This window comes from Mizuhopecten yessoensis, unplaced genomic scaffold, assembly GCF_002113885.1.
Source record: "Mizuhopecten yessoensis strain PY_sf001 unplaced genomic scaffold, ASM211388v2 scaffold715975, whole genome shotgun sequence".
NCBI classification, from domain to species: domain Eukaryota; kingdom Metazoa; phylum Mollusca; class Bivalvia; order Pectinida; family Pectinidae; genus Mizuhopecten; species Mizuhopecten yessoensis.
In genome coordinates, this window is record NW_018479885.1 from 62,252 (window position 1) to 78,785 (window position 16,534).

Here is a 16,534-nt window from a genome sequence, read left to right on the forward strand (position 1 = left end):
ATTTGACATGCGTATGTCATTAGTTGTGTAGAACAATGACACAGAACATTTGACATGCGTATGTCATTAGTTGTGTAGAACAATGACACAGAACATTTGGTTTATGCTGTCATTTTGGATTATTGTATCGTTTTATTTGTTACATTGCGAATGTTTTCCTTTTTTGCATATTAGTAGAGAATTAAATTGATATTTAAACCAATTCAACTTAGCGGTTGTACGTGTCGATAAAGATGCTGACTATTCGGACTGTGATAGGATGTAATGGTAACTGTTTGAGCACTGCAGGAAATGATCAATATTTCACTAGTTATACACATGCATATTACCGACACAGAATTAATTTTTCGTTAAATCTGATAACAGTTTTGCCGTGAAGTAGGTTTGGCTACGAGTTGCACCCCTTTTTACACGTAGCATGGTAGCTTAAAATCAAATGTAATGATACTATAAATAAAGGATGAAAACCTGTCTAAAATAAAATCGCTACCGAAAGCTGACCTCAGTTAACATTGTTTTCTGTACTGTACGGCCTGTGGATCAATTTAACAATTGAGGACAGTCAGTGGAAGGGAAATGTGCCTTCAAAAACCTTAATTGATGGCAAAATGCAGATATCATTTTATACCTAGAGCACAATTAAAAAACCCTATTTAAATTTACCGGCAAACAAATTTTAAATTTTGACCATGTAATATAAGACAAATAAACCATCAGACGAATAGGGCAGTAATATCTGTAATGTTTAATTTGGGTTTATCGAAACACTTGAATTCTGATTGTGGCATTTTGGAAATTTCAGTTAGATAGCAACATCATTATTTCGTTCTTCATCATATTTGTAACGTCGTTAGTAGTGTAAGAACAGATAAAGCAAATAAAACCGCTACGGTGTGGCGAAATTACCCTAATAATTGGTGTTAATAACAAGATTATTCATTAGAATAAACTTTCTAAAAAGGGCAAAGAGTCAAAATTTGATTAAATATAGAAAAGGAAATAGACTCTTTGAAATTAATCAAAATATTAGAAAATGGAAAAGTGTTATTCGTCACTGGAAAAAAAGTCAGTTGACATAAACTAATTTTATCATAAGAATGGTTGAACGATAAAAAAAACCTGTACAAGCCTTATTGATAACACGTGATGAAGGAAGGTAGAAGGGGAAAAGAAGGGAAAATTGTCGGTTTCTATAGTTGTCGACTAATTGTATTTAAACCTTTTCTGTTGTTTTGAATTGAAAACGTTAATAACGGTTTGCTGAACCGTTCATACATTTACCAGTCAACTCAGGTACAGAGTCGCATACAAACATATGCTAATAGGAGTTAGTAGGACGGAAAAAAGAAAAACAATTTGACACGACAAGTGCTGTATTTCAGAGAAAATTTTAATTTCAATTTTTTGTCGTTCAATAACATTTCTATACAGATGAATATACCTATTGTGATAAAATAATACACAACTGTTTCACCTATATTACGTCATACATATCGTATGGCGATTCATATTATGCATGAAGTTATTTCAAATTTTTTAATCGGACAATGGGATTTAAACTTTAAAACAATACGCATGCAATGTATTTCGCTCTTCGCTTAAAAGTAGTTACCAGAGATATTCTTCCACACCTTTTAAATGTAAACATTCATATACTAAATATGGGTGTTGTTAGTATGCAGATGTCTGTTTTGATATATTTTGTAATTAACTATTGCTGGAATATATCGTGTTATGTTCACCTTTATCAATCGAATTTTCTTACAATTAGACCCGTCCACCTTCGTACATATATACTTATCTATGAATATCAAAATTCCAGAACAATTCCTTTCGAATTCTATACAAACCAGTTGTTTACATAGCCTTACATACCCGTAATACCTTTACCTGTGTTTGATTGATTTCCCCTTGCAAGTTTCGATAGGGATGATTTTACGATTTTACAATTATGACAGATATCTTTATATGGACTGGGTTTTTAAAGAACTGTCATTGAATAAATATATTCAGAACGGAACTCTTTTTGAAAGGAGACGCATTTTGTTATAAACTACCACACATCCTTTACTAGACAGAGGCATGGTATGAGCAAACAATAGCAAAATCAGATGTCTAATCATATATAAAGTCTAAACATTCGGCACGCTGGACCAGGCATGTTGGGAAAGTACGTAACGTCACAGGTAAAACAACCAATGCTTATCTAAAACAAGTTATGTTATTACTTTCTAATATGTCCCAAGACATTGTGATAGTTAACGGATGCTGGAATGTTTCACATTATAGAAACAATGTACACAACTGATTTGTTTTTGTAACCAATTCAACAGTTCGGCCATGGCTTGACTGTGATCACAACCAACCTTTTAAATCAAATATGCGAATGATATATTTATGTATTATATTTTGAATTCATAAATATATATAACTATAAACCTTATAACCTATAGAAAATGGTAATTTTAGTGTAGACTTTGTACCTCGGAACATTCACTGTTAGTGTATACATCTTTGTGTTTCTCTAAAGTAGCAGGGCTATCCTAGTATTGCTCCAGAAAGCAATGTGTCTGATCTTCCAGAGTAAGGTATTAAACTGTTTAGAAAAGAACTGTACCAGCACATGCAATGATGAATTAAGTACATCTCTACAATTATACCCATATTCATAAAACTCGACAAATTATTGGTGTAAAACATAATGAGCTCTGTTGTCAAGTATAATCTAACCTCTGTAGTTACTATACTCGGCAGCACTTATGTGTTCCCCGCACTGGATCTGAAGTGTGTAAATTATAAAATCGTTATTATTATTTTCCATAAATTGCCTTTTCTCAACCGATCATGGTACTGCGTTATACGCCATTTATATCTTATTCCGGTAAAGTGTTTCTTACTCTGTAGACGTTGGCTACCCAACAGCCATGGTCTAGTAAACTTATGCCTAGTTCGTTAGAACCTCATACGACGCTTTTACGTTTTGAAATATATATTATTATTTCAGTGGTACATATAAGGCGCAATGAATGCTAAATTTAAACTTACATTATGAATACATTATCTATTGTAATATGCATATATATTTTATTTCATTTGATTATGATTGCTTTGGGTTTTTTTCCACATATTTGGGCAGAAGCACATTTTGTTTTATTAACTCTAGCTAAGCCTTACATCATAAACAAATATTTAATATTTGTTTTATGATAATAGTATTTCCCATAAAATGCTTGTGTGAATGGTACGCAAAATGTAATAACATATGTTCACATTCCTCTTGCAACAGCGTTTTGTAAGAAAAATGTTTAAATGAGCAATTTAAAAGACATTCAGCCAAAACCCCGTTTCGCCAATGAACAAGATTATGGTCAATACACCTCGGCATTTTGTTTTAATTATTTGATATTGATTGGCAGTTGGTTAATAATCGCTCTGCCAATCTTGAATATTTGCTATCCTGACGTTTATGAGTTAGATAGGAATAATATTTTGTTAAGTCGGAACGATTTTTCATCCAAATAATTTGTGCTGATATTGAATAGTTTAGATCTGCGAGGTTCCATAACGTATATTGCCGAATGAAGGGTAGTGTTTGTGCAAATAAATATGGAACAAATATGCGTTATCAGTGATTATATTATTGACACAATATTGAAACAATGACTCATAAAACAATAACAACATAATCGAAATAGGGTGATGTATGAATTGTTATCATCTTGCAATACAGAACAATAACATCGTCTGCAAAATACCACTCATTGTAACCGTGCGAGTAAAATACCACTTATTGTAACCGAGCGAGTAAAATACCACTTAATGTAACCGAGAGAGTAAAATACCACTTATTGTAACCATGCGAGTAAAATACCACTAATTGTAACCATGCGAGTAAAATACCACTTATTGTAACCATGCGAGTAAAATACCACTTATTGTAACCGAGCGAGTAAAATACCACTTATTGTAACCATGCGAGTAAAATACCACTTATTGTAACCGTGCGAGTAAAATACCACTTATTGTAACCGAGCGAGTAAAATACCACTTATTGTAACCGAGCGAGTAAAATACCACTTATTGTAACCGAGCGAGTAAAATACCACTTATTGTAACCGAGCGAGTAAAATACCACTTATTGTAACCGAGCGAGTAAAATACCACTTATTGTAACCGAGCGAGTAAAATACCACTTATTGTAACCGAGCGAGTAAAATACCACTTATTGTAACCGAGCGAGTAAAATACCACTTATTGTTACCGAGCGAGTAAAATGATTGTTCTTGTTCGAAAAAGGGGTATTTACATACAATACAGGAAATATATTAAGATAAATCCAGTAGCAAAACGTTAGAAATGGGAAAAAAAGAGGGGGGGGGGAGGGATAGAGTGGGGGGATTGGGTGACAGAAGATAAAACACATTTGATGTAAAGCTGATTTTCACAAAGGAATTACATTGAATTTTTTGAATAAATTAAAGGATACAATTTATGGAATGGATTTACAACAGGTGTCATTAAATAGTTATGATGATTGTGCATTCACGATAGGGACATATACACGGGTTTCAACACCTTATCACATCGTTTGTTGGATACTAGACATTAAAAGATCTGAACATGGCAAAAAGCTGGAATTGAACGGGAAATGTGATTTCTTACTACCACATAAATAATGTATCTGTGCTTATATGACAGAATATTAACATATCACCTGACGAAGGAATGGCATCAAATGTCGTACCATGCTATCGCAGAGTTCCCAAACTCACGTGACATTTACAGTATTTACAAAAGCCAAATGCTTAGCTTTAGAAACAAAGTTGTTACCTACAGTATTTAATGTATATTGTCAAACCAATTTCAAAAATAAAATATCTTATTTTTTTATCATTTCGACATGGTTCTTTTTTACACTAAATCAATGAAGATTAAGATAAATAGGCACTACAATAGCCAATATTTTGATACAATATTTGTATTCATGTGAAAACTGTAAAATATAAACTAAATAAGAATACAAAAAGTTAAAAAAATGATTATTGTGAACTTTTCGTCATATGTATTATAAACGCTTGCTGAAACCCTACAGCACATGTTATTACAAAGATGACCATTTCATAAATAATATTTTGAGGATAATTGATTAAAAAGGCATTCATGTTACGATCAGTTGTAACTGGTCACGTAAGCATCGAAGCAAATGTTCCTTTTTGACACCTTAAAATTAAAAGTGCAGGTCATTTCAATGCTAAAAAATGCATGCGCTTTACCGTAAAGACGATTGACATTCCCTTTGAACCACGCATTTTCCAAATAGCAAGAATGACGACTTTTGTTATGTTATTATCACGTATTTCCAGCTAGGTACTAAAATTTCAATACGAATATGCCATATCATCGTAATGCATAAAGCTTTTGATTGTAATGAGGTAAAATGGAGGATATTAGGCACTTCCGGTTCTGCAATTAATTATCACCTTAACCAAACCTATAACCGTTCGTCTACAACATCACATTCATTATTTCCATTTTTATTCAGCTCCACCGTAATCTCCTCCGTGTCACATTCATCCTTATCACAATCAGCTCTTTGTCTTTGTAACTTGTGTTCAGTTGACATTGGATGCTTTTCTTCTTCCGGAATATCATGCAGCACTCCGACATTTGATTTCCGGTCACTTTCGCCCACGTCCTCACTGGTTTCCTCATTACAGTCATATATAGCACTTTCCTGTGAAATAGTGGCAGCCTTTGATATGCCTTTTGGATCCATAAAGTTACTTAGTTTGAACTCTGAATCACTTTTGGAAATAGCTTTCAACCACAATGATTGTTGTTGCATTAGGGTGTCCATTTTATATTCCATGGTATCAACTCTGTCAAAGATCTCCTTTGCTTCACGCTGGCGCTGTGTTAAATGGTTAAGCATCTCGTAACGGAAGCTGGAAATATCTTGTTTTATTTCATCGAAGTCACCTGTAAATTATATAGTAATCAATCACAATCAATCTTACTTTAGTAATAACAACAATCTTATGGTATGAAAATGTTATAGATGAACGTCATTACGAAACATATATTGCAAAACAAACAACTTGGAATTCTTCTCTTAATAAACAGCAAAAATAAGCATAAGTAGCTGCCTCGCATATTGTTGATGAATGGCATAACACTGCTGTTCAACTCAAACACTGTTCCTTATGATGACCCGAATTGCTAATTCCTCTAATAGATAAATATTATGATTTCATTTTCAAAAACATTATATAACGTTAAAGGATTAACTTCATTTAAGCATTTATCACTAGTTTTAGTAGATTATATTTATATATGTAAAGATTGTCAAAAAATCTTCAATATGAAAATAGAATGTACACTGTTTAAAGAGTAAACGATCGGAGTACAAAAGACACAATGGAATAGGTGAGAACGTCACAGGAAAATATATTTACATATATTCGGTTCATTTCTGTCTGCTGATTTCAAAAATGCAATAGGATATAAATAGCGATATTGATGTTAACAGACAAGATTTAGCAGTCAAATGCAAGTTTTGTACGATAGCCGATAGCGACCAACCAAACCCTACTGTTACTTAAAGGTATTTTTCGTCAAACTTTTTCTTCAGAAAAGCTTAACTTTAATTACAAAACGCACCTTTTTAAAGTAACAGAAACGTTTTGACGGCCGCTTTTAGTGATAGAAGTTTTGAAGAGGTACATGTTCACATTCGTAGCCATCCATCCAATAGAACTTCCAGTTAAATATCGTAAAATAGACAACAATTACAGAGCTGATACTGTATGCCATAAAGGACAGAAATGCAAAATGTTTCAATTTTACGAAACGGACAGACAAGTAAATAATTAAATCAAGCGTATCTGCGTCATGAATAAGAATACAAAAGAATAAACGTCACTATATTTCTTTCGTGAAGAAATATCATCTCATTCCTCAGCTATCTAGGGTTTCCTTAGCTAAAAGAGAATGAGAGATGTGGTAACCATAAAGTCATTAAGATGTTATGACTGTAAAGCATTGTGAGAATATATGTAGATGTCACTTACCTATATATAATAAAGCTATTGCCCTATATAGCTCACTTGTTGACTTATATTCTACCTTTTTAACTCAAATATAGGTTTCAACAATACCCTGGATGATACCGTGTATAACTAGGTGGTCGAACAGGTAAAAGTTACAGAAACTGATTTTTAAAAAAATAATCAAAATCGGATATCAAAATTATGACTTGGGCCGACATACATAAAAAATTCCGAGCAATCAAGTTATTCTTATTCACCAATGGTCCCATTTGGTCAGACACCATTAGAGAGGTTAATATTGATGACACTTAGATCGTTAGAGAACGTGGTTTAAAAATGTTCAAGCGTTCGTTTAAAACAGGCAAGCTTTTATTTTAAAATAGAAAAATAACATTTAAACGTGCTTTAGTTAGAAGCAGATGTTATATTGTATAACCAATACTGTATAACCAATATTGTATAACCAATACTGTACAACCAATACTGTATAACCAATATTGTATAACCAATACTGTATAACCAATATTGTATAACCAGTACTGTATAACATGAACTGTTCGTTGTGTATAATTATTCGTGGTTCTCGTGGTTGCTATTGAACCACGAAAATAAATACAACTAATTTAAATGATATACAGGTCTACTGTTTATTAATATAGGATATCAACGAAACGATCTTAAATGCTTCAAACAACGAAGGAAAGTACCAACGAACTGTTCGTGTTATAAAGTAACCAGAATTAAATATAATTCATTCCTTAATTTTTACAATAACAATTTATTTCATTTTTTTTAACGCATGACAACCATGACTAATTAGAACGTACATTCTCCAGTGTCATCTTCACGTTGAACGTCAAAGATGTAACGTTTAACAATCCGCTTCATCACCCTCTGTAAATACGACAGTAAGTTATATGAACATTACCTTCCATTAAAGATTTGCTGCAACGTTCGACTGCAGCAAAGACTATGAATTGATGATTTATTTATGTTTATCTATTCAAATATGTTCAATCAACATACATATATAATTTTGTTGCTAACGATGTGTATTCATAATCAATTTGCAGATTTTAAATATATGTTATTTTCCATGATAGCTTTTCAAAAGCTTATTTAGATACATCATGAACAAATCCGACATGAAAGGCTACGGTTAACTTTTGTTTTCCTCCATTAATCGATCTTCGTAGCCTTGGTTACTGAAAAAATATATCGACTACTGCGTGAGTATTTACATAATAAAACAGATATCTCCTCTGAAACTGAACACGGAAGTAATATAAATTATAAAACAATGGGGTGGTATAACGACAACGACATTGCCTTACTTTGTACGTCAGCTTCTCCGCAAAGAGACTGGGATCAGAATCGTTGCGGACAAAACCGTTTGTGGTATGTATCCGGTCCTGGAACACCTTTATACCCTTTGTCTGGTTGGCTGCGCGACTATTTGTTTGCCAGTTGGGTCCACGCCTCTCTGGTGGCTATAACCCAAAACCAAACACATTGTATTCGACTTTTTATCAAAAGTTAATATAAATGTAAGGTTAAATATGATTATTCATAGTAAAAGGGTAATCATAGCGTATTATAATAAATGAGAACTGTAATTTAAGATTCACGATATTTATATAATGCGTTGATTTTCTCCATACGCTATATAATGCAGAATCAAACAAAAGAAATTACTAATTTCATTTCATGATAAAATCTTGACTGATCATTTCTGTAATAATCAGTTATCAATTGATAATTGAATACCAATGAATACATTAAACAATTTTCCTTGAACTTACAACACACAATTTACACAACAAAAAGCAGGTGACGTGAGAGAAATAACAACATACAGTTCTGTGTTTTCATTTAAGATAGGAAGACGTTCTGAGTTGACAAAGCCTGCTACAAACACATTAAAGATAGAATATTCATTCTAAAATATATCAAGAACAGTAAAACTGGTGATATCATAGCATACACTTCGTAGCTGTTATTTCTAAGATAGCATCGATCATATTTATGCATGCATGAATCAGAAACGTTACAAAAGTTACGGTAAATATATATATTACGCAACGGTATGTAGATATATATTCAAAACTTGAGATGCATACCTATCTATAGCTAAGATAGATCAACAACAATCAGGAAAAAGGAAGTAACTACGAGAATGTCAGGAAACGTTAGGCATCTAAAGAAAGTAGACGAAGAGAAAGTGATTGATTTGCGCGTACCCCTTACATTGAAGTTTTGATTTGAAGTAAAACGATGATTTCTTCAGTTTTCAAAATTAAATTAAAATTGTTGTGATATTATCACATCCGAATGACGTCATATTTTTACTTCAAACCTGAGGTGTTCTGGTATTCCATGTACCGAATATATGCACATACGGGTCAACATATTTCAAAATGAACTAACAGACTTACATTACTGGCAATGTTTTTGTTTTTTTAGTTTTAGATACAAGAATAAACCTTCAAAAGATATCAAACAAATTCACGCATTTAACTTTTTAGGAAAAATCTGGATTGTAATAGAAAATCGTTCTCATTACTACTTTGTGATATAGATATCTAAAACTAAAATATATCCTTGCCTGGGGTATGAGAAATAGAAAATAGATAATAGAAATACATATTCGGAGTCCAGAAGCAAACGATGAGAAGGTTAAGAAATACATCAATGGACAGACACACTTTATAGATAGTGACTTGTAACGCCGACCAATTACCTTCACTTCAGGGGCAGCCTGGGTATTCAAATATACTTACAATGAGTGTAACAACGAAATTATATTAATATTATTAGAGGGATACACAAAATATTTCAATTCGTGTGAAAAAGGCTTCCCCCCAACAATAATTTTTCGGTCCAATATAACGAAATGATATCATATCGAATTGAGACTCATATTTCTAAAGTAGCATTGTCGATTGTAGTTGTCAAAATGAGTAATAGACGAATTAATTATTCTGTTTTAAAAGAACCTGAAATACTGACTAAATATGGTAACAGTAAAAGGGTATTTTGAGTTTAGATATTTTTTTAATAACAACAAATATTACTTACATTAATTGATAATATAATTTTGAAATGGTTGGTGTTTCCAACAGATTGTTAAAAATCCTAATAAGGGGCCAAACATATGAATATCAATTATGTAATTGTTATCTCTCCTGTTTTAACATTTACAAGTCATAGGCCTTGTAGCAAATTCAATTGAAAGAAACGTTTACGGTACTGAATTAGTTACCCCTTGGTTATCCCGTACCGAGTAAGTTACCCCTTTGTTATCCAGTACCGAGTAAGTTATCCCTTGGTTATCCCGTACCGAGTAAGTTACCCCATGGTTATCCCGTACCGAGTAAGTTACCCCATGGTTATCCCGTACCGAGTAAGTTACCTCTTGGTTATCCCGTACAGAGTAAGTTATCCCTTGGTTATCCCGTACCGAGTAAGTTATCCCATGGTTATCCCGTACCGAGTAAGTTACCTCTATGTTATCCCGTACCGAGGAAGTTACCTCTTGGTTATCCCGTACAGCGTAAGTTATCCCTTGATTATCCCGTACCGAGCAAGTTACCCCTTGGTTACCCCGTTCAGAGTAATTACCCGTTGGTTATTCCGTACAGAGTAAGTTCCCCCTTGGTTATTCCGTACAGAGTAAGTTCCCCCTTGGTTATTCCGTTCAGAGTAAGTCCCCGTTGGTTATCCCGGACCGAGTAAGTTACCCGTTATCCCGTACCGAGTAAGTTACCCCTTGGTTATTCCGTTCAGAGTAAGTACCCGTTGGTTATCCCGTACCGAGTAAGTTATCCCTTGGTTATACCGTACCGAGTAAGTTACCCCTTGGTTATTCCGTACCGAGTTAGTTACCCCTTGGTTATCCCGTACCGAGTAAGTTACCCTTGGCTATCCCGTACCGAGTAAGTTTCCTCTTGGTTATTCCGTACCGAGTAATTTACCCCTTGGTTATCCCGTACCGAGTAAGTTAAGCCTTGGTTATCCTGTACCGAGTAAGTTACCCCTTGGTTATCCCGTACCGAATAAGTTACCCCTTGGTTTTAAGTTACCTCTTGGTTATCCCGTACCGAGTAAGTTACCCCTTGGTTATCCCGTTCCGAATAAGTTATCCTTTGGTTATCCCGTACCGAGTAAGTTACCCCTTGGTTATCCCGTACCGAGCAAGTTACCCCTTGGTTATCCCGTACCGAGTAAGTTACCCCTTGTTTATCCCGTTCCGAGTAGGTTACCACTTGGTTATCCCGTACCGAGTAAGTTCCCCCCTTGGTCATCCCGTACTGAGTAAGTTACCCCTTGGTTATCCCGTACCGAGTAAGTTACCCCTAGGTTATCCCGTACCGGGTAAGTTACCCCTTGGTTATCCCGTACCGAGTAAGTTACCCCTTGGTTATCCCGTACCGAGCAAGTTACCCCTTGGTTATCCCGTACCGAGTAAGTTACCCATTGGTTATCCAGGACCGAGTAAGTTACCCCTTGGTTATTCCGTACCGAGTAAGTTACCACTTGGTTATCCCGTACCGAGTAAGTTATCCCATGGTTATCCAGGACCGAGTAAGTTACCCTTTGGTTATCCCCTACCGAATAAGTTACCCCTTGGTTATCCCGTACCGAGTAAGTACCCGTTGGTTATCCAGTACAGAGTAAGTTACCCCTTGGTTATCCCATACCGAGTAAGTTACCCCTTGGTTATTCCGTCCCGAGTAAGTTACCCCTTGGTTATCCCATACCGAGTAAGTTACCCCTTGGTTATCCCGTTCCGAGTAAGTACCCGTTGGTTATGCCGTACCGAATAAGTTACCCCTTGGTTATCCCGTACAGAGTAAGTTCCCCCTTGGTTATTCCGTACCGAGTAAGGTACCCATTGGTTATCCCGTTCCGAGTAAGTACCCGTTGGTTATGCCGTACAGAGTAAGTTACCCCTTGGTTATTCCGTACCGAGTAAGTTACCCATTGGTTATCCCGTTCCGAGTAAGTACCCGTTGGTTATCCCGTACAGAGTAAGTTACCCCTTGGTTATTCCGTACCGAGTAAGTTACCACTTGGTTATCCCCTACCGAGTAAGTTACCAATTGGTTATTCCGTACCGAGTAAGTACCCGTTGGTTATGCCGTACCGAATAAGTTACCCCTTGGTTATCCCGCACCGAGTAAGTTACCCCTTGGTTATCCCGTACCGAGTAAGTACCCGTTGGTTATCCCGTACCGAGTAAGTTACCCCTTGGTTATCCAGGACCGAGTAAGTTACCCTTTGGTTATCCGGTACCGAGTAGGTTACCCCTTGGTTATCCTGTACTGAGTAGGTTACCCCTTGGTTATCCCGTACTGAGTAAGTTACCCCCTTGGTTATCCCGTACCGAGTAAGTTATCCCTTGGTTTTCCCGTACCGAGTAAGTTCCCCCTTGGTTATCCCATACCGAGTAAGTTACCCCTTGGTTATTCCGTACCGAGTTAGTTACCCCTTGGTTATCCCGTACCGAGTAGGTTACCCCTTGGTTATCTCGTACCGAGTAAGTTACCCCTTGGTTATCACGTACCGAGTAAGTTACCCCTTGGTTATCCAGGACCGAGTAAGTTACCCTTTGGTTATCCGGTACCGAGTAGGTTACCCTGGTTATCCCGTACCGAGTAAGTTACCTCTTGGTTATCCCGTACAGAGTAAGTTACCCCTTGGTTATCCCGGACCGAGTAAGTTACCAGTTATCCCTTGGTTATCCCGTACCGAGTAAGTTATCACTTGGTTATCCCGTACCGAGTAAGTTACCCATTGGTTATTCCGTACCGAGTAAGTTACCCTTTGGTTATCCGGTACCGAGTAGGTTACCCTGGTTATCCCGTACCGAGTAAGTTACCTCTTGGTTATCCCGTACAGAGTAAGTTACCCCTTGGTTATTCCGTACCGAGTTAGTTACCCCTTGGTTATCCCGTACCGAGTAGGTTACCCCTTGGTTATCCCGTACAGAGTAAGTTACCCCTTGGTTATCCCGTACAGAGTAAGTTTCCCCTTGGTTATCCCGTACCGAGTAAGTTCCCCCTTGGTTATCCCATACCGAGTAAGTTACCCCTTGGTTATTCCGTACCGAGTAAGTTACCCCTTGGTTATCACGTACCGAGTAAGTTATCCCCTGGTTATCCCGTACGGAGTAAGTTACCTCTATGTTATCCCGTACCGAGTAAGTTACCCCTTGTTTATCCCGTACCGAGTAAGTACCCGTTGGTTATCCAGTACAGAGTAAGTTACCCCTTGGTTATCCCGTACCGAGTAAGTTACGTTTGTTTTATTTCGCTGGTTACGGTTCACCTGAGTTATCCCCATAAGATTAATTACCACTAGGTTAAACCGTGATGCCCTAGGTTATCCCTATGGAAAAATTTCCACCTAGGTTATCCAATCGCGAGTAAGTTACCCAATTAGGTTATCCGAAACCAAGAACAATACACAAGGCTATACCATATAGAGTATCCTCTATGCTATAACGTACCGAGTTAGTAGCACCTGGGCTGATATTGAACATCTCGATGTCCTTCACTCGGCCAGGGTGTATTGGATGGGGCTCGTCCTGATCGTCTTTCTTCCTGAATATCCTCAAACAGAATGAGCCCGTATTGTAGAAAAACTTTGGGGTGGGTACAATGTTGAATGGTATAGGCAGTGTGGCGTCGTCTTTAATATACTCCATGTATAACTTACTGCGCGCAAACTTCCACTCTGTGTCTGCCTCACCCTATTGAATTGAAAGCAAATTCTAATCACAATTTATAAGGTAATAGATAAAAAAAAAAAAATGTTTAAAGCACAAACATGTCTATGCTATAACCACAAACGTGGGTGTCTATTCCAAAATTATTTTTAAAAAAATAAACAAGGGAACAACTGTTCAATATAATAATACAGTCTTTTTTAAAATAACGACAAATAATGAGAGCAGAGTTTTTTGCACATTGTTTGTATTTCTTTGCAAACTTGTACCGATCTAAAGACGCCAAATACCTGGATAAATTCTCTACAACTACCACAAATTGCCCCACACATGTTGGCGTTATAAAGGAATTGTTAGGCGATATTTGGTTTGAGACATTTCAAGAATTGTCGGTTGTAAATGGTCGAGAGAAAATTAAATCGACATTTGTTTTTTAGTCTCAGTATTTCGATACAACATGATATTAACCCGATTCGACTTAAGATAACAAATAGTTTTAAAAGAAAATGAAAGACTCAAAAGAGAAATGCCAGTGATTATTTTGTAACCTCATATGTCATCAGCAGTGTCTCTCTGTACCGTCGGTGTTTGTTCATGTTAAGATGCTCATGAAATGCATTTGTATGTGAACCCTTATTTCAAAATTCCTCGACCTCACCTGCATTTTTTTTAAACCGATATGATTTACCTGGATAATCTCAAACGATCTTGACATCATAGCGATGAGCATGTTGAGAAGCACTGTGACGGTAGCGATGTTGTAGGCACCGAAGATCCAATAGCCAACAGTTTGTGTGAAAATGTGCCCGTATTCACCAAGCTCCACTGCAGTTGTCTCCCCCCGACCAAACAATGACCAGAAAACCGTACGGAATGTTATGTGTGGACTGAAGTGAAATTTGTACACAGTGTCAGCTAAACAGTAGTAAAAACGCCAAGCAATACATCGACATCAAGATAAACAGAGACATTGCTCATAGATAAAAAAAAAAAGTTGTTGAAAATGTCCTGAGTGGTTACGAAGTGTTTTAAATACACTTATTGCTAATGACAGGTATTATTATAAAACAAACGTGCGTAGTATTTGATGTTTACTTCAATGCAAATCAATAGCGTGGACAGGTTAATTATCTTACTATACAGCTTCTGAAACAGATTTAACCAATTGTCTGCATGGAAATGGATAAGAGAATTGAGGAAAAAAATACAAAATATGTCTACAGTAATATAATATACAATTACATCATGTTATACATGTACAATGGTGAAATGTACCGTCAATGGTCGGTATCGGGTAAAAAACATATATTACACAATATTTTATACACACGATAAATCTATCACGAATTTTGTGTTAGAAAAACAGGTTTTGAAGCCATGCGTAAGCAATCAAAAACAGGTTTTGAAGCCATGCGTAAGCAATCAAAAACAGGTTTTGAAGCCATGCGTAAGCAATCAAAAACAGGTTTTGAAGCCATGCGTAAGCAATCAAAAACAGGTTTTGAAGCCATGCGTAAGCAATCAAAAACAGGTTTTGAAGCCATGCGTAAGCAATCAAAAACAGGTTTTGAAGCCATGCGTAAGCAATCAAAAACAGGTTTTGAAGCCATGCGTAAGCAATCAAAAACAGGTTTTGAAGCCATGCGTAAGCAATCAAAAACAGGTTTTGAAGCCATGCGTAAGCAATCAAAAACAGGTTTCGAAGCCATGCGTAAGTAATCAAAAACAGGTTTTGAAGCCATGCGTAAGCAATCAAAAACTAATAGTTTGAATCAACATTATGAATATTTTTTTTACATCATCTTGTAAACATTTCTCTCATCACTTGTTTATCAATTTATGTATACAATATCATCACTTGAACAGTTTGAAATCTTGCAAATGTTTACATCATCATCACTTGTATGTTTACATTATCATTACTTGTATGTTTACAGTATCATTACTTGTATGTTTACACTATTATCATTAATTGTATGTTAACATTATCATTACTAGAATGTTGACATTGTCATTACTATCATGTTTACATTATCATTGCTTGTATGTTTACATTATCATCACTTGAATGTTTACATTATCATGACTTGAATGTTAACTTTATCATTATTTGTATGTTAACATTATCATTGCTTGTATTGTTACATTATCCTTACATGTACCTGTATGTAAGGATAATGTAACAATACAAGCAATGATAATGTAACCATACAAGCAATGATATTGTAAACATACAAGCAATGATATTGTAAACATTCAAGTGATGATAATGTAAACATACAATCAATGATAATGTAAACATGCAAGCAATGATACTGTACACATACAGGTTAGGATAATGGAACCATACAAGCAATGATACTGTACACATACAGGTTAGGATAATGTAACCTGTATGTTTACAGTATCATTACTTGAATGTCTACATTATCATTACTTCCATGTTTACATTATCATTACATGTACCTGTATGTAAGGATAATGTAACAATACAAGCAATGATAATGTTAACATACAATTAATGATAATAGTGTAAACATACAAGCAATGATAATGTTTACATTATCATTGCTTGTATGGTTACATTATCCTAACCTGTATGTTTACAGTATCATTGCTTGTATGTTTACATTATCATTGCTTGTATGGTTACATTATCCTTACATGTACCTGTATGTAATCATTATCATTACTTGAATGTTTACATTATCATTACTTGTATGTTTACATTATCATTACCTGTATTTTTACATTA

At 35.5% G+C, this 16,534-nt stretch overlaps 1 protein-coding gene across 1 annotated transcript in view; it reads right to left on the reverse strand.

The window, feature by feature from the left end:
- Positions 1-3,138: 3,138 nt before the first annotated feature.
- The window catches only part of LOC110441463 (short transient receptor potential channel 7-like), a gene marked incomplete at its 5' end in the record, with an annotated part of 26,353 nt that continues 12,957 nt past the window's right edge, over positions 3,139-16,534 (reverse strand). Inside the window, 6 exons of the mRNA XM_021484617.1 lie at positions 3,139-5,979; positions 7,877-7,943; positions 8,384-8,539; positions 9,790-9,807; positions 13,561-13,803; positions 14,468-14,666. Of these exons, the coding sequence (XP_021340292.1) occupies positions 5,492-5,979; positions 7,877-7,943; positions 8,384-8,539; positions 9,790-9,807; positions 13,561-13,803; positions 14,468-14,666 (1,171 nt within the window). The remainder of the gene's footprint in view (positions 5,980-7,876; positions 7,944-8,383; positions 8,540-9,789; positions 9,808-13,560; positions 13,804-14,467; positions 14,667-16,534) is intronic.